The sequence below is a fragment of the Apodemus sylvaticus genome, chromosome 10, assembly GCF_947179515.1.
Source record: "Apodemus sylvaticus chromosome 10, mApoSyl1.1, whole genome shotgun sequence".
Lineage (NCBI taxonomy): Eukaryota > Metazoa > Chordata > Mammalia > Rodentia > Muridae > Apodemus > Apodemus sylvaticus.
Window position 1 is genome coordinate 2,717,907 of NC_067481.1, and position 19,899 is coordinate 2,737,805.

The 19,899-nt window shown below is 47.5% G+C and overlaps 1 protein-coding gene across 1 annotated transcript in view; it reads right to left on the reverse strand.

Annotated features, from left to right (window-relative positions):
• Rptor (regulatory associated protein of MTOR complex 1) overlaps positions 1 to 19,899 on the reverse strand; it is a 291,246-nt gene that overhangs the window by 145,936 nt on the left and 125,411 nt on the right. Inside the window, exons 5-6 of the mRNA XM_052197679.1 lie at positions 12,648 to 12,794; positions 2,191 to 2,366 (exon numbers count right to left, since the gene is read on the reverse strand). Of these exons, the coding sequence (XP_052053639.1) occupies positions 2,191 to 2,366; positions 12,648 to 12,794 (323 nt within the window). The remainder of the gene's footprint in view (positions 1 to 2,190; positions 2,367 to 12,647; positions 12,795 to 19,899) is intronic.

The window sequence follows — 19,899 nt, forward strand, 5'->3', positions numbered from 1 at the left end:
ACAGATCACACCCAGCCCAGTGTTTATTTCTGTGACTAACGTTTGTGAAGTCCAGCCACACTCACCTGTCACATCTGGTCCTTGCTCCTTTACCCTGCAATAACAGAACTGGGGCTTCTAACCAAAGAGCTTGGATTACTCAGGAACTGACCCCTCAGATACTATGAAAGCAACTCTGAACTCACCTACCACCATCTCCACAACGCTAAGGCCCAAAGCCCCAAACTAGTTTGTGAAAACATGGAGAGTATGATAGGAGGTGACGGGGGTAAAGTTGACACCTGCTATCCTTTGAAGATAAAAATGTTGGTTACTTCTTCCCATTTTGTACTTTTCATTAATTCCCTGGATAAATATATTCAATTTTTATTAGAAAGTACAAAACTGACTTTACAATGGGGGAAAAAAAACCTCAATTCTAAAAACATGGGTAAGTACCAAAGGAAAAAATATATTCCCTTTTCTATCAGACTCACTGCAGTACCTCCCTACCTGACTCAGACCTACCCGCCTGTGCTGAGCTGCCAGTGTTCTGTCCAGGCGCTGGACGTGAGGACCATTCTCCCCAGCTGCAGCACAATGGTTCCAAAGTCCGTGTGATGGGAGCTGTGTTACCTTGGTTTTTACTGTACTTCCTACTAAAGCTTAATGCTCACTTAAACTTATGTCCTCAGTCCAGAAAGGACTTCGGGCACCTAAGCAACTGCATGCTCTTGGAGCAGAGAGGTCCCATCCCCTGCTCAGCAGCAGGATGCTGAGCCCTTATAGCTGCCCAGCCCTACAGGCGTGGCCCTGCCCGTGAGGAGCAGTGCAGGACGGGCGCGCTGATGGCTGACTGCCTGGGGTCTGGCACAGGCACTAAGGCAGTGTCAGGAAGACATGGGTGAGTCCAGGCACAGTGCCAGGCTCTGTGGGGGCTTGTGTCTATTTCTGGTCATCCTCCTTGCACATCTAATCACCCGCCTAGAGAACTGCATAAGGGATACGCAGTGTCACAACAGAGCTGGTGCCCTTGCCCATTCCTGGATCCAGAAAGCACTCAGAAAAGCTGGGGAGTCTCAAGGTAAAGGTGGAAGTAGCCATGCAGCTAGCTCTGCAGGGTCCACAGAGCCCTGGCAGCTCCGACACACGGCTGCTCCATAGCTTCCTGCTTGTTCTACCAGATATGATCACACCCTACTGAGGACTGACGGCCTCGCTTGTCATTACCTGGATCATGTTCTTAAATACAATTCTCCAGGAATCTCACTCACACTTACACACTTTGGGCCATCCCTCGGTCCTGGGTGATGAGGTCATTCAGTGACCCTACAGCCTAACGAAGCCCACCCAATGGTCAAGACTGCCTCCCCTGAAGCTCTGCAGCATGGTGAGCGGACCACTCAACCTTCTGGGTGGCCTGGCAGTGTCCACCAGTCTGGGTACTCTCTACTCCTCTCAATGCCCGCCTGGGGAACACTCTACTTCCTCTGCCCACTGCTATGAGGAACACTTGGTTATTTATTCATGGCCTAGAGGACTGCATCTGCCCCCTGAGACACAGCAGCTTCTGGTACTATGAATCCATCCAGGTCTTGGTCATGAATTACCTTCAAGTGTACATATTTTGTCTATCTTGCATAAAATGCCTATTTGAAAAGGCCATGTACCCTCTCCTCTGTAGGAAGACAAGGTGTCTGAGGCCACATGTCTCTCTACATACCTGCCCATAATGCTCAGATTAGCCTCACTCAGGACCAGTTGGAGTAGCATGCTTGCTTCCAGGAAGTGGATCCAGTGTATACAGGAGTGATCCAGTGTATACAGGAGTGACTGCTAGGCCCACCGCAGTCTGTGGGTACTCACTCCTAAATCTTCCAGTGAGCAGATACCAAGCCCAGACAGACAAACAGCAATGTTCCTGTGCTCTGATAAATCCAAAGGACTCACTGCTGTCACAATCCGAGGTCTACACCTCTCTCTAGTCTCTCTTGAGTTTGAAGAAGAGGCTGTCAAGCTGACATGACTGATAAAGACCCTGGCCGGCATCTAACAAAGGGTCCAGTGTGTGAGCACAGCTGTGTGGCTCTCACCCGAACCCTCCAGATGGTCTCGAGGCTGCTGCTGCACACAGGCTCTCTGGTCACACTGTTGTGAGCAGGAGAATGCCGTGGGCCCCTGGGATGGAGACCTAGACTACAGGACACTTACCAGCGCAGAGCAATCTTGATGGGAGTGGTGAGGCAGGAAGTGAACAGGTCAGCTGGGAGGTCAGGGATCATGGGCAGGAGCTCATGTGCCTCACAGGCTGCCAGCTGGATGCAGTTTTTCATTGAGGGAGGCAAGGGCATCTGGGCGAGTGGATGGTTTGGGTTAATCGCAGCTACCTACAGGAGGACACAGAAGGACAGTGCCTTAGCAGACACTCTCAGAGAGATCACTGGGCATCAAAAACAACAACATGGCACTAGCAGACCTAGCTCTTACCAAGCTCTCCTCTGCAGCCCCCAACACCCACGGTGGCACCAGTACTCACTGCACCTTGCCCACCCTTTCATGCTCCTTATTTAGGCTAAACGTTCAGTCCCTAATCTATCATGACATTATTTGGAGGGTTTAACGGCATGGGACGATGACCAGGCACACATAGCATCAGTACTAAAAAGATACCGGATTCAAACAGAGTAAGAGAGTGCCTGCCAACATCGCAGAGACCAAGGGAAGGGTGCAGAGTGGGTGCACAGTTAGGTGGGGTCAGGTGACGGTTGTCGGTGTACACCTAATTTCTCTCATCTACAAAAAATGTGTACTTGTTTCCTAAGGGAGATGAAGGGGTTTTGACTGGTTTAGGCATGGCTTCTTTAGGACAGGGAAAGTACACGTTTGGTCCTTTCCCTAGTGACATTTGGTGAGGTGAAAGCCCTAGACTAAGGTCATTCTCATACTACTCATCCACCTCCTCCACTATTCTTGTAAGTTTTATCTCCATTTTAAAACATCTCCAGCAATTAGAAAACAAGCTTTGAAGACCTTGACTGTGAGCTTAGCACTCAAATGGCTGAGGACTGCTTGGGGCTCACCCTGGACCACAGATGATGCAGCTACCGACCTGCTCTGACTGGTTTTAGGACTTTGCTTGGCCCACTGTTTCTTCTAGACCAGTGGTTCTCAACCTTCTTAATTCTGTGACCCTTTAATACAGTTCCTCATGTTGTTATTTCCAACCATAACATTTTGTTGCTACTTCATAACTGTAATTTTGCTACTCTCATGAATCGTAACATAAACAACTTACATGCAGGATATCTAATACGTGACCTCTGCGGGGGTCAGGACCCATAGGCTGAGAACCACTGCTTTACACAGTCTTGCGTCTAGCCAGGCACCCGTGACACCAAGGTTCAAAGCAGCATGCTCTGCACCTTTTCTGTTTAATCCATCAGCTGTGCTGACTCCTGGACACACAATGTTAACATTCACTGTCCGTATGGCAGCTGTGGAGCTCCAAGTCCTTAAAGAGTGGGCGTTAAAGGCATATTTTACCAATAACCCCTTCTATTGCAGAAATATTAACCCCAGAGTCAAACTTCAGACATGCATATACACAACTATAAAACGATATAAGCCACTTAATAAAAACACAGTTTTTAGAGAAATAAGTGATAAATTCTATAAAATATCAACTATTCCACGATAAATTTTTAATATTTTGCATTAGTGGGAATCAAAGCCAAGTTATTACAATGTTGAGTAAGCATTCTCTGGCTAAGCTAGATACAGGAACTATTTCAAATGTACACTTCAGAGCCCAGTGGCTTGAATAATTACCACCAAGGCTTTCTTGAGGCAGATAGAGGAGGTCAAAATCACATGTAAAATAATGTTCTGTGTTCTGGCTGTGTAAGCTAAGATAGGCAAAGACATAACTGTGAAGAGGAACTTGGTTTCCAGGTCTCCTGTCGGCCCAGTCATGTCACAGCCGCACGGATAGGCCCTCTGGAGCTGGCAGGGCCAGCTGTCGAGAAGGGCTCTCCAGAGCAGGCCTGGGGAAAAGGGGTCTGCAAGTGGGAGTCACTGTAAGTAGGGAGGAACGGCCCATAAGTGACCTGCAATCTAAATTCACTTTTCTAGTTTCCTTTAAACAAACAAACAAACAAAAAAAAACAAACAAAAAAAAAAGCCCCTCTGGGGAGCTGGTCTATGAGCAAGGAAGGTCTGGACTTGCTCCACATTTTGGAGCAGACAGTAAGTGAGCTTCAGATGTACTCTGACCCCACCACCCTTGAGCTACATCTAGTAGTATATATGATAGTTTTGCCTCAGGGGTAATTAAGCTCAGCAACATTTTTCTAAAAAAAACAAAAAAACAAAAAAACAATCGAAATTTGAGGCAAAGGATGTAACCAATAAATAATTCTTTCAGATTTGCTAATACGGGAATTAAAAAACTGATTTACACATGAGTTTTATTCCATACATTATTTTAGTTTTAATTTTCTAGCTAAGATATTGGCCCTTTAATCAAAATAATCCTTCAGAAGGCAGCATGCATTTAAGGCTCCTTAGCAGGCAGTCGGGCCTGGTGCGGACCATCTGGACAAGCACCCTGGCTCCCAAGGGGCTAGGGAGCCTCAGCTCTGCCAGGGGCTTTCTCCTAAGCAACTGGCTCAGGCACCACAACAATCTTTAGATGCAACTCACTACAACCAGCTCCAGAGAAGACATGTGCTCCATCTCCACGACTGTGGCACTGGGGGAGGGGGAGTCCCAGCTCCTGAGCAAGGCCAGGCACCTCCCAGGTCATGTGCCACTCTGAAGGGCATAGACCACTTGTCAGGGCAGTACCATGTTTCTTGTTTTTAAACCAGCCACTGAAATAGCACTGTCCTGGCTTTTCCTACACACAAAAAGGGACAACTAAAAGGTGAGATCCCGATAAGTTCAGGCATCTTAAGAGGTGACGTTCTGAGAGGTTGCACCCTAAGGCAGCTCTTTTCTGTGGTGAGCAGAGCCTCATTCTGTATTGCCACTTGGAGATCAGAGTGCGGAGCTGGGACTCATGCTACTCACCTGGTGTCATTCGTATTCAGAGGTCTAATGTGAAACACTGAAGACAGCAAGTTGAAGTAGACTTTTAACACACAAGTCACATAACTGGAGGCACCCAATCATTAATACCAACATAACCAAGTGGTTTGTATGCTCTGAAACTCTGAAATCTTGACCAAGGGAGCAAAGCAACGTCTGGTGAACAGCAACTCAGTGATGTCCTCCAACGAGCTCCTACAGCCTGGTTCAGCCAGTGTCTCACAGTTACTGTGAGCTTACCCCCCCCCCCCATGAACTGTCCGTGACTTTAAAGCCACTTAGCTGCTGGCAGTCTCAGCTTCTAAACGCTCTCAAACCCTTCTACAACTCAGTGAACACATTAATCAGAAATGATAAGCAAATCCACTTCCAAGAATACTTGAAGTGAATCAACAACTACAGAGAAGGAACCCTGGGAGGCTCTGCAGCAGTGTGCATAAGGAGATACTGAGGGGTAGTTGAGCACCCATTCCACCCTGAGCATACCAGCGTCTGGAGGACAGCTCAGGGTCACAAGCCCCTGAGAAGGGAGGTGTCCGGGTGCCACTGCCCAGCCTGGTCACACTATACATCCACAATCACAAATGCCTTCTGGTTAGAGCTGGGTTCCTGGAGGCCACAACAATGAGCACGTGCCAGAAGGCACGGCCATCCAGACACAGCAGCGAGCTCAGCTGAAGTCTGTTTCTGGTGGCTTGTTCTAGGGTCCAGGTCCAGGGAACCGTGGGTGCTGATCACCAGTGCTGACAGCATGCTTGCTGTCCCGGGCTGTCCAAAGAGCCTGACTTCACGGGCAGCTCCTCCTTGCCACCCCATTACACAGGCCGTGGCTACACTCTGAGACATGGGAGGCCATCATTACACAGGCCGTGGCTACACTCTGAGACATGGGAGGCCATCATTTTTCTGCCATGTTCTTCCTTACAACTCACAGCATCTTCTTATGTCCTCTGATGATCTGAATGAACCTGCAGTCACCTCTGAGCACAGTGTTACCTTGTATCCTAGAGTAACTTATATGACTCTTCCTTCCCTGTCAACCAGATGCCATCTTTCTTTGGCAAGGGCTCATACACTGTGAACCAGTAGCGTACTTGCTCCCCATCTTTGGCACAACCCTACTGAGTGACAAGAACTCGGGGAGAGGGAGCACTGAAGGACACGTGACAGCTAACCGTTGAGGGAGCACTCTGTTAAGATGAGCATGGGTCTGCACAGCAGAAAGTGTCTGCATGTGTGGCATGTACCAGTGCATTATGGGTGAGCTCTCGATGTATGTGTAATGCGCATGTATGTACACCTGTTCCTCCTATGTGGGTCTGGGCTGTTTTCACTTTCCTCCAGTGGCAGCTTCTCTGTCACCTGATGTCTTTCCCTCTCCAGTGACCACTTTCCACAGTTTCTCCCCATGTTTTGGCCACTGTTTACTTTCACACCAACTTGAGGACCACCCTCACAAACAACGTCTCCATGTTCTTCTCTCTGCTGGCTTATTCCATCAACACAAGCACATGTGACACGGTCCCGAGCGAAGAGTTCCCATCCTCAACACCCAACGGCCAAGTTCATCTCTTCTCACTCATACATATGAAAAACGGTAAGATCACAAGCCAAGAGAGAAAAATCAAAATGAACCAAAATAAGATAACCATACTTGAGGAGAAAGTGAACTTAGTAACATGGACAGTTCTCTGTTAAAACCCACAAATTAACATTACTTGAAAATTTAAGGAGAAAATAAAGACAGCACATAAGAGATGTTGGTTCATTTCCCTGCTGCCTATGAATGATCAGCCATGGTAGTAGGGAACAAGAACGAAGGACCTGAAGTATAACTTGCAGGACAGAGATAGGCAGGACGTCAGTGCCACATAGCACCAGCCCAGCCCAGGGATCTGTGGGCCTGGTGCCCAGAGGACGCAGCCAACAAGAAACTTGCCTTTGAAAGGTAACTTAAGAATGAATCTGTGGCATTTGGTCAAAGTGTCTACCACCTAATACCAGCCCTTAGGGAAATGAGGCAGTCGGATTACCGTCGGTGAGAGGCCAGCCTGGGCTAAACCATTTGAAAAAGAAAAAGAACCCTCAGACCCAGGGTTTAGCAGCTGTGACCAGGTGCGCTGCCTGTGCTCAGGCACCACACCAGCCATGCTGCAGCTTTAGTAAAGGAGGCTGACATTTAAAACATGAACTTCTCAGACTGTGGAATATATACTTTGAGAACAGTATGATGATCAATTATTTCTGTCCAAATTCCTAGCTACAGTGACCAAGATATGAGAACATATACTTCTGTTCACAAGCAAGAGGCCCAAGGGAAAGCAAAGAGGTTCATCTACACCGAACGATGCTGCAAAGCCTGCCTGTGCTGTAGGGTTGACCCCAGGACAACGTCAGAGAGAGCACAGAGTGCAGGAAGCTGCATGGGAAACGCCTTGCCATGTGCCAGCAGCAGAGGAGAAAACACCAGAACTGGGGCTAGACTGGCACAGGGCTCTTCCTCCAGCAGACAGTGCTTCTTTCTCTTAATCCTCAGACTCCAGCCACACGCACTGAGGTCTGTGTGTGCCGGCCCTGAAGGTGCTCAGCCTGAAGGTGCTCAGGATGGCGTCCTCCTGGGACAAAGCTGAGTGCAGTGGTCTCAGCAATGCAAAATAAAGAACACACAGACCACGGCACCAAGAATCTACTTACAAAGTGGCTGTTCTAGCGCCGAACACATTCCTTCTCTGAGTTTTTTCCAGATGATGGCAGGAGTTCCTTTGGATTCCTGGCATGGCTACGAAGTGGCTGAACTTTCAAGAACATCTCCACTGAGGCAGGGAGAGTGGAGTTAGGGGTAAAGACAGCTTTTGTGTGTGTGTGTGTGTGTGTGTGTGTGTCCTGTGCCGCTCTTGTGAGACAATGCAGGGGCCATTCCCAGCTCCAGTCTTCCTTTGAAGCCCAAAGTCCAGAGAAAAGCCTGCATTCATTTTCTAATGCAAGAGGCAGAAGGAGAAAGGCTGCTCCTCCCCTCACCCCTTTTCTACCTGGAGACAGAGAAGAATGGCCTGGAGCTGTGGTGGGCAGGCCACAGAGGACACAGAGGGGAGGAAGTAGCTGGCTCCCGCAGGCAAGAGAAAGGAGTAAATTATTTGCCTTAGAGATCTTATTAGTGAAAGATAAACTGTAATCTGTCTAAAATCCAATTGTGAGTTTTCACTGCATCAGCTTTCCAAATGCAAATGTTTGGGGTGGTGGTGGGGGAGACTGTAGCCATACATCCTCCTGGGCTTGCTTGGCCTGCCTGGTGAGGCTAGGACACAGGAGGGCCTGAGCTGCAGACAGCCACAGGCTGCTGAACGCAGTCTGCAGGCAGGAAGGCAGCAGGCTGCAGGCAGCAGCAGCAGCAGCAGCAGCAGCAGCAGCAGCAGCGGAAGAAGGCTAGGAAGGCTAATGCAGAGGGAGAGGAGGCTGTCTATCCCCATGAGGAGCAGACTGTAAAGCGTTTGGGCCACGCCCAGCTCTGTGCTTGGTGATGCTTGTCATCTTTGAGAATCCTCATACATCAAGCACAGAGACTCACTACATCTGTGGCAGGAGATAATTATAAGAAAAATCATGGACGACAGAAATAATCATTGGGAGACACGAAGGAAAGGAAAAAGCCAGGAGTGCACAGCCCTGGACAGGGAAGGTGTGGACCTGCTGAGGATATCACTAATAATCCTACTCAGGACTTCTATGTTTACACTTGTGCCCACAGAGTAGCACAGCTCTCAGATCTCATCAGAGAAGTTCCTTTGTGCAGTGGATGTGATCACAGTGCAAGCAGCAGTGCCTGCCAGTGGGATGCTGGGCCATAAATGGAACGTCTACATCACTCCTCCACACAGACCCAGGACTCGGGGACCGAGCAGGAGGAGGGGGAGGGGACGGAAGAGGGGGAGAAGGAGAAGGAAGAGGAGGAAGAGGAGGAGGAGGAGGAGGAGGAGGAGGAGGAGGAGGAGGAGGAGGAGGAGGAGGAAAAGGCCTTCTAGCCACAGGTCGGGGAGGACGTAAGCAAATCAGTGTTTTCTGGACCTTACAGGACCATGGCCCTCATGACCACATAGCAGCAGAAGTTGCCTGTGCAAGATCTGCACAAAATCAAAGCCAGTCAACAGTTTATCGTGGGGCAGGCAGGGCTGACAAGGTATTACCCTTAAATGAAGAGGCACTGACAGTCGGGGGCTCCCAGGCTGGGGGAGTCCGTTTTCTTTAGAAGTACGGCCTCTGGTAGGGTTCTCAAGTATGGCTTCACGCTTTGGAGTATTTGGGTGACACGAACTGGACTCAGTTGGGTTATTTAAGAGGGAGACAGGAAAGGGACTACTTGATCTGACAGAAGTTAGAAGAGGAGCTGGGGTAATGAATATGATCAAAAAACATTGTATGGCATTTACAAAGAATCAAAAAAATTATATTAAAAGATACAGTGAGGTCACAAAAGAGAAATCAGATATAGCACTGCAACTGAGCAGCAGAGACAGGGGAACAGGACGCCAGCACACAGATCCATCCCTCAGCTAAGAGGTTTCTCTTTTGAGTGCAGCATAATCAGAGTCATATAAACATTAATTACGACTACCAGCAATGTTTCTCTTCACTATCAAACCTCCATCTGCTCCTGATTCACTCCTTCCAACCCTGTGGGCTTTGGAGCCCACAAACAGGTTGTCAGGTCTGGTGGCAAGCATCTTTACCCACTCAGCTACCTGCTAGCCCATTGACCTTTTCTTTGCAACAGGGGTCTCACTAAGTTCCCAGGCTGGCTCTGAACCCACCATGTAGTTCAGGCCAGTCTTGAACTTGCCATGCCCCTGGCTTTGCTTCTAACAGCCTGCGCTGTTAGTCCCTGCAGAGTCCAGTAATCCTTAAAGAGAAACCCCCAATGGCAGCTCTGCTTCTGGTTTGTGTAACAATAAGAAGCCTGTGCACAGGGAGCCACAGCCCTCCTGCCCAGAGGGAGGAGAAGGCACCTTTCTGACTGTCCCTGCCTGGAAGGTGGTGCCAAGGGTTACTTTATTCAGCACAAATGACATACTACTTTAGTCAAAATTAAAGTACTTATTTAAAAAAAAAAACAGTGAAAGCAGAGATACTTGAAGTTTTTCTTTAATCTTCAAATTACAAAATGTTATTATTAAAAAAAAAAAAACCTAAGGAATACTCCTGAGTGACAGATACACATTTCCTGACTCTGAGGAGGCTCCAATCTTTGCAGTAATTCGTGCTTGCTGTTATGAAGCTGCTGTCTCCTTTACCTACAGTATTCCTCTGCAAGAGAAGCACACAGCAACCAAAGCCCAGGGTCCCAGGGCAAGCACTATACCACCAGAAAATGAAAGCAGATAATCAACCCTTAAAATTTATGTCACTCATGTGTATGTTTAAACTTATTATTTGGGGGCTTGTAGTCCAACCAGCCACTTTCTGCTGTTATATTTAATCAGTTTTCCTCTTTCCTGCTCTCCCCCCACACTACAAATCTATTCCCCAACTGGATCTTGGCTGCCACAAGGACAGGCAGGAGGCACGGGGCTGTTGTCATCTCTCCAAGGGTAAAGCAGAAGAGCAGTGAAATACTTCATTCCAAGTCTGCCACGAACCAATTACTCACCAGATTCTATCAGTTCACACATTGCACAATCAAAATATACTGCAAATTTACAAAGAACCTGGCCAGCTAGGTTAGTTTAGGTCTTTGCTTATTGAAAACAGATCCCATACAACTGACCTAGTACTGCCCTCCAGCCTGTATCTCCCAAGCGCAGTGCTGGGATCCTAAGGTGTGTGCCACAGGAAAGGTCACACTAAGTGGGTAGACTGAGCAGTTACACAGGACTGCTTTTCTACAAAGGAGGTTGAAGAGACTAAAGAGAATTAATGTGATAGCCAGGCGCCAACTTTATAAAACTCTATGACTGTCATTTCTGCTGTTTTAGACAACAGACTGAATGAACACTGACCACTGACAGTAACTGTGAGAGAAACACATGCTCAATCTGCACAGTAACCGGAGAGAATGAAGAGCTGAGCTACTTGTAAAACACTTGGTGTAACTAACATAGCACCTCCTCCATGTGCCCTGTAAGGCACATCTCCTTTCATGATGAATAAGTCCCCTACACTGTTTTATTCCCTCCTTCTTCTTCTAAAACTGTGTGTAAATCATCGTGTTGTCCTTAGTGAAATGAATAGTGTTTGTGGCTGATTAATCCTTGGCAACATACAGAGAACACACATGGTCCTGACAGAGCAGCACCACAGTGCTGGGAAGCATGCATTTAATAAGATGCTTGAGCTGTAATTGTGCCTCTGCTGGAAAGGGACAGGTCCCTACCCAGTGCAGCTTAATTAACTAGCCTGACGGCCTGATCGCTTCCCTCACCGCCCACAGCTGAGGAATAGGCTGTGAGAGTTGGGCAGGATTCTTTAGTACATTTATTGACATTATAAATGGGGAGATTTTTTGTTTTGTTGTTTGTTTGTTTTTGTTTTTCAAGATAGGGTTTCTCTGTGTAGCCCTGGCTGTCCTGGAATTCACTCTGTAGATCCGCCTGCCTCTGCCTCCAAAACACTAGGATTAAAGGCGTGTACCACCACTGCATGGCCCAATATTTCTTAACTTGATATCAGGAAACACAAATTACCCCTTGGCTCTTGGGGTATTTGCAGCTGATAAGTTGGCCCACCGTGGGCAAACCCAGATGAAGTGGCTGAGAGTAGGGCAATAGGCTGGAAGCACAAACAAATTCTTGCCAAGTACAAAATGAAGAGGCAGTGACCAATGCTGTGGTACCTTTAAGTGGAAAAGGTGTTATATTTATCAGTCACTCTCCTGCAAGTTCCACATATAAGGGCTGACGTTACACTATTAAATATTAAACAGTAGGCATGTCAACTAAGCTCTACTAAAGAGAATTTCAGGTCCTGTTACTGACTCCTTCAGTGCTCTCTTCTGATGAAATGTGAAAACATAACAAACACATTAAAACTGAGCAGACTCAGCGGCTCTCAGAGACACACTGAAGGCCAGTTTTTGTTCTTGGATTGAGAATTTCCTGTGCTACAACCAATCAGGATTCATGAGCCTCCAGAGACCACAGAGTGTTTCCACTAGTGCTTCTGTGCAGCCCACTGGATGGAGCCTCTTAATTGAAACTGCCTCTTCAATTTCTCTTTAGAACTCACTGTTTAATTTAACCATCAAATATTAATTAAAACAACCAGGCAAACTACCACTTCATTATCCAAGCAGCTTCAGTCTCTCCAACTCCTGACAATGGACCGACTAACAGCTGCTTTGATTTTACCATTTAGCTTGGTGGTTTGAGTTAAAAAACACAAACTTAAAAAGAAAAAAAAATTAGAACAATAACAAAAGATACCCATGGAAACAAAGACTAGATTGGAAGCAATGAGCCCATTTTCCTCCCTCTCTCCCCCTGTCTGTCTGTCTGTCTGTCTGTCTGTCTCTCTCTCTCTCTCTCTCTCTCTCTCACACACACACACACACACACACACACACACACGTTCCTGGCTTTTGACCACCTCACCTCTAGTTCCTGCTCCCTCTGCAGGGCAAACTGTTTGAAAGACTTGACGATGAGGCCAGCATTGGAGCAGTCGTAGACAAAGATGGATGGGCTGCCCATCCACGTCTGCAGGTCGTATATGGACAGAGGGATGTACTGAGTGTAGTTCTGGAAAACAAGCACAGGTTGCACAGGTTATACATACAAGTCATGAACTCGCAGGCTGACGAGCACCGCCTGCTGGAGAAGGTGGGGCCCAGTGTCTGCTTGCAGGCAGGGAGTCCTCACTAGCCATCTAAAACCACACTCTGAGGTTCACCTCTACTGCTGTGACATCTTATTCAGCAATGCCACAGGGAAGGAGCTGTTCAAGTTCGTGTAAGCAGCCTGTTTACACTGGGTTCAACTGTTCCCCACGCCCTGAAACAGTCCATTGTAGAGGGCCATCCTTTCACCCCCAGCCATGGCACAGACACACTCCCAAGGCCCCCTTTCTGTGGCTGTTCTGCTTGTGTGACACAGATGGCTCTGAGGAGTTGAGTTCAGGTTCACAAGCTTTGCTGGCTGCTGCTTCAGTTCCAGAGTGCTCTGTGAGACGGGCTCTGCACACAGTTTATGCTAATCACAGAACAGTGATGTATTAGCACCAGGTGACAGACTGATACATTTTTCTAGACACACTGTTCTGCTTACCTGATTGCTGGTAACAGGAAAGAAAATTTGAATCTAAAGAAATGCCTAAAATCCTCTTTTTAAGCTGATGATGTTTTAAAGCAATTATTCCAAAACAACAACATATCTACACAACAATGAAAGATAGGCACCCTGCACACACTCACCCTTACCCAGACATCAGCAGTGTAAGTGTTGACCAAGACAGTTGGCTCCTAGCAGCTGAGCCACAAACACTGACTCTGGGGTGCCTATAGCTCAACAGAAGAAGACAAACAAGGACTGCAGAAAGGGAGTGGCCAGGTGGCCAGGAGGAGCTTGTCAATGCCTGAGGACAAGGCCAGGTGCTGCCACACAGAGGGTGCGGCCGCCTCTAGCTCTGGTGAGGACCACACTCTACCGAGCTCTGGCTCTTCCCACTGACAATTCGCCCTCATTTGGCAGACTGTTTACAATCACAGTACTCTGAGACAGAACACCTGGAAACATTCTCTCTAAATAAATACTCCCAGAAGGATTCTAAAGACAGTAGTTCCCAGATAACAGAGCAAAGACAGCCCCATCAAGATGCCCAAGGGGGTTTTCCTCTAATGGAATTTGACAAGCTGATTCTAAAGTAAGTGCAGAAGAGAAATCACAAAATTAGAAAAAAGAAAGTTTAATAAAGAATAATGAATAGAGATTCGCACTACCAGATATTAGAAAGGCTATAAATTTATTTAATTACAGGCTGGTATTATTGAGGGCGAGACAAACAAATCAACAGAGGAAAGGCCCAGAAATAGACCTACATATATAACTGTGATGAAATGGCCTTTTAAATCAGTAAAGAACGGGTGAATGACTCAGTGGGTGATGCTGGAAAGTCTAACTAACCATTTGATATCTTCTCACAGACGCTGTACAAAAAAACAAAAACCAGAATTTACAATGTGTAAACACAGAATATTTTTATTTACTCAGATGAAGAAAAACTTTCTTAAACCACGAAATCTAGAGGTCTAAAAGAAATGAGATACAAACACACATTTATAACTGGTAGCTTCTAAAGGAATGTGACAGAGCTGACAACAGATTTCTGTTTAGAAGGTGAGTGTGAGCTCCTACTGCTCTGTCCAGCAACCATCAGAACAGAAGCACACACAGCAAACATGAATGGTGGGGATTAGGAAGGGTCATGCCCTAGTAGGTCCGATGATAGTGGAAAAGTGAGAGTCAATCTATCCACCCACCTACACAATTCCATATGATTTTCTTAAGCAGAATGAAAAGAAAGATAAAAAATAAACAATGCTTCATAATGCAAAAGATATGTTGAACTTAATGTTGGTGGGCACATGTGTGTGTGTCAAAGGAAGAGTTGCAGCAGGTCACCTTGCCGTGTCAGCGCTGCTCTGCATGGTCAGACAATGAAGGAACCACATGCTAATGAATGAGCTGACAGCCTGGAAGAAGGCTAGCCCCCATTCTGTGACCGCAGGCTCTGTATTCAGGAGGACACATCACAGCTACTCCTTTTTTGGGGGGAGGGGGGTGTTCCAGACAGGGTTTTTCTGTGTAGCCCTGGCTGTCCTGGAATTCACTCTGTAGACCAGGGTAACCTCGAACTCAGAGATCTGCCTGCCTCTGCCTCCCAAGTGCTGGGATTAAAGGCGTGCGCCACCACTGCCCACACAGCTACTCTGTATGTTCTGTGAGTCTCTATGAGACAGGATACACACAGACCACATGAGGGAGCAAGGGGGCATGCCCTGGGATCTCAGTGACACGCTTCTACCACCCTCCACCCTCCGAAGTATATGAACGTGGAGAAACGTTCTTCATCAGTGAAACTGGAAAGGTCTCCCCAGCCCTTACTGCCTGGGAAATAAAAGTAACTTTGTACTGTGCGGAACACAACAGAGGCAGTGAGGACCATTGCAACCTAAGTCAGCTGCTCACACATCTCATACACTGTAGGCCCCAAGAGGAATGAATGCAGCCCACTGGGTCTGTGCAGCTGCTGATGACCAGAGACACTGTCATCTATACTGTATTCCAGGTACAAGCCCACTGGTCCCACACCCAGCAAACAAGCATGAAATGAAGTAAGTCTGCTATTTGCCTAAATGCAAAGTTACATTTGAATTTCCAAATCATCAAGCTACTTAGAGTTGATTTATTAAAATAACAAAGGCCAGATACCTTAGGGAAACCTTTAACAACTTCCATCTTCCAAAAAGCAAAAGCAAAAAAAAAATATTGCTGGTACCCACCCATAAGGCAGCAGGGAACAAGCCCTACAACTTAAACCTCGGTGTTTATTGGCCCTGTGCCGTTGGTTACGGAGGCCTTTTACTGTATTCCATCCACACAGGCGCCTCCTGTAGTGGATGGCTTAAATACATCAACACATCAGAGGCCTGTCTCGTAGCAGATTGCTCAGTGGTCTGTTCCCACAGTGACATTTCTCCACGTCTATACATGGCACCACGTACAGCAGCACCCCTGGCTTTAACCAACTGAGGCCAGAACCATTTAGCCCTGACCATCAAAGGATCTCCAGATGTTGCTGAACGCCCCTTACGGAAAGCTTCTCTGGCTGAAAAGGGGAACAATCTCATCAAAACCATTAGCTGTATGGTTTAGTGAGACAACAAAATCAGAAGGCTGTGACCCCTGAGAAAACAGAACCCACTCTATTAACTCATGAGGAGAATGACCTTTGAGAGCTAATCCTAACAAGCTCATGGGCTCCCAGTACCCATCTCACAAAGACTGCCAAGGGTCCTGCAAACCAGCGAAGTGCTCCTGCAAGCACAGCCTTGGCACTCAGGGGATCAACGCCCAGTGGCAGCAGGACCAAAACCCAAAGAAGCCGTGTGCTCATTGAGAACATGCCTCTGTTCCTGAGCTCTGCATGGCAGGCAGTGCCCCGCCCAGCAGCATTCAGAAGCCCTGGGAAGCAGAGATTGGAGAACAGACAGGGGCTATGAGCAGAGGGCTAGCTTCAGGCCCCCTCTGACTGAAAGAGGAGGGAAGCCCTAATCAAAGAGCTAGAAATGGGTTTTACAGAATGTAGTCATTAAAATCCACTTTCTCAAAAACAAAAACAAACACAAACAAACAACAACAACAACAACAAAAAAAAACAAGGCCAGGTGGTGCATGCCTTTAATCACAGTACTTGGGAGGCAGAGGCAGGTGGATTTCTGAGTTCAAGGCCACCTTGGTCTACAGAGTGAGTTCCAGGACAGCCAGGGCTAACAGAGAAACCCTGTCTCAAAAAACCATAAAAAAACAAAAACAAACAAAATCTACTTTCTCTGACAGCTTCCATTCACAAGGGGTTTTAGACTGTCCCTGCAGACTGTGCCAACTGTAACAGCAGCTATGGCTGGAAAAGCCCAGCCCACAACAGTGTAGAGAATACTTTCAAAAGGCCAGGTCAATCTCTGGAAGGGTTGGATCCCAGGAACTGCAGCACTAAGACTTCTGGGAAGAGTGAAGCTAAGCTCTGATTTCAACTACGGAGCAGATGGCAGTGCCAAGCACCTCCTCTGCCTGGCACTGCCACAGCAATGAGCAAAGGGAAAGGCAAAGGGGATCACCAGGCTACCCCATGGAGGGCCAAGCAGAGCTGCCATGTGGGGAAGAGGGCTCTAGCTTTGTCAAGTGCGTGTACTGAGTAGGACAGTCGGGACAGCACAGTGGCACCCCCATTGGTACACCCTGGACAGGCAAACCTGGACACATGGAACAGTGGCTTTGACATGAAGCAAACGAGTGCCATCAAGTCCCCTAGGGAGTGCTGAGCCCATAGATGCGCTGGCCCACAAATTCCTGAGATGGCTGCTGGAATAGGTATATCCCACCATGTCCCTACTGGGGTGCAGAAGAGGAACGAGAGACTGTTTAAGGACACGCAGCTTGTGCACGGCTGCAGAGTGTCTCTGGTATCCACTGACGACCAAGGAGAGAACAAAGCAGCAGCTACCAAACCATGAGGGAGCACCACTAGCAACAGTGAGCACCATCACTCAGAACTACCTTTGGTAGGCAGGCGGACGTCAGGTCTAGCGTACCACGTCAGTCCCAGGGATCCATCTCAGGCTCTCGCAGGTGGCCACAAGCACATTCACCACCTATTAGTCTTGCCCACCGCTGCATGGTATTTTTCAATTTTCCTCTTACAATATAATCTTAACCAACAAGTATTCGTGTGTCCATGGGGCACAGTGCAGCATGTATATTGTGTGTAGTTGTCAGTTTCTAAACTGCCTCATGCATCACCGCACACAATGCTTCTCCTTATATGAGAAACATTGGAACTCTCTTTGCTGTTTGATGCCCTCCCACTCCTCCCATCCCCCACCCCAGTGCGTGCTGTAGTGATCACACTTCTTTCTGCTTCTTCCAGGTCAATCTTTTAGCTTCAACATCTGAGTGAGAGCATGAGGCCCTGGTCCCTCTGTGCTGTCTGGATATCAGGCTGCACTCTGCCACACTATGGCTCAGGACACAGCGTCTGTCTCTGGTCAGTCCCCTCCTCCCTGAACTTTTAGGGAGTTTACTTAGCTCATGCCGCACATACATGACCTCCATCTACCTCAGATTAGGACCAACTTACTGCCCAATTTCCAGCAGCATGTATATCATGCTGAACACTACTTGTACATCACCAAGGCTGTCCAATGCCTTGACAGGGACCATAGAGTTAAAGACACTTCTCCTGTACAGCTCTCAAATGGGAAGCACATGCTGTCAGAACCGGAGTTCTACAGCAGCCAGAATGATGATCCCCAGACACAAGGCAGCAGAGGCTCTCCCCTAAACATGACAAAGAAATACCACAGAGTTCAGTCAGCTCACTGTGTGAGCCTGCAGCTGAAGGCAGACCCTTCTCCATCAATGTAGACTCAAACCAGCCTTGACCTGACTGAGACTTGCTTATCTGTCCTGATCCAAGCTTGAGACTGTCACACCTTCTATAGCATCTGTAAGGTGGAAATGCTAATTTGCTGCAGAAACTGTGAGTGCTACCATCCCGCATGCAAAGACAGACATTTCTTAAACGTACATTACTTAAAGAAAATTCCTGGCTCTATAGAACGCTCTGGTCTGTGTGTCTTTCTTTGTGGAAAACTATTTTTTTATTTTTACATGTAAAGGTATTCTGTCTACATGCACAGCTGTGTGCATGCATGCAGGACCAGAGAGGAAAGGAAAGGGCATCAGATTGCCCCCTGAAGATGGCGTTACAAACCACTGTTAGGCACTATGTTGTTGCTGGACTTAAACCTTTGTTTTCTGGAAGAGCAGCCCATATTCTTAAGCAGTGAGCCATCTCTCTAGCATCAGAAAGCCCTAATTTCTAAGCAGTATGCTGTAGTGTGGTTCCCAATGCCTGCTTTGGCATGTGCTTGGGAACATGGGTGAGACAGCCTACAATGGCCAGGAGGGTGGGTCAGAGTCCAGTTCAGCCGAGATGACACAGCAAAGCCACCGTGGACTGACGTAACATACATGCACTATTTTCTATCTTCCTCTTAGACTTTTTTGTAAACATTCAGCACAAATATAGTGAAAGAAGTATTATTTATAAAGAAAAGAAAACTAGAATCCAGGTGTCAGCAACAGGGGAAAGGATCAGAAACCACAGACCATTCCAAGTAGACTATCAGCCTGACAGAATCAACCAAACAGAAACACAAACCTAAATAAAAAGGTCAGGTGGACCACACTTGATAACGTTTACATAAACTCAAAACTACGAAGAACTAGTGAGGCAGGGCACCCTTCACCGTATCCAGGGAGGCGGAGCACCCTTCACCGTGACCAGGGAGGCGGGTGCCCTTCACCATAACCAGGGAGACGTGGCAACCTTCACTATAACTCTGGGACCTGAGAATAAAGCAGGGAAATGGCGGATTTGAGACAAGCCTGCACAATACAAGACCTTGTCCATTCCAAAGTAATTTTCTAAGAGTGGGACAACAATAATAATGAACGAACACACACACACATGAACACACACACACACACACACAGAGCAAGTTCACAGGTTTACCATATTCAAACCACCAGAGTTTGCATCTAGAATGTTCCCTGGCCTTGGGCTGGTGGGAGAGTGTGTGGTCCTGAGCTCCTTCCTTCATTCCTGGATCTCCTCTGTCAATGGTCCTGCCATGCTGTGGTGGTCTGCACAGACCCAGACACAAAGCCAGGACAGTGACTCCCAAGTGTCAGGTTCCTTGCCCCTACGTACTGTTCCATGTAAACATGTGTTCTTCATTAAGCACGTCTGGGATCCCCAGCTGTTGTGGCTCTCAGGGAACCAAAGAAAGAGACTGTGTTTCTAACCACATACCCAAGAATTCCGAGAATAAATGTTATAATGAACCTACGCGAAATCAGTATGCACAATGAAGTATTTAAAACCCATCATTCCAGTGCAGTAGCTACACACCTGGCTAGTAAACATCCACATACCAGGTAACTGAAGCTTGGGGCTTCAGAAGGAATGGAAACGGCAAGCTATTTAAGATATCAACAGTGATACCATTCACTGCCCAGCGGAAGGCCGACAGTGAGGGAAGGGCCAGGGGAGCGCGGCTAAGCC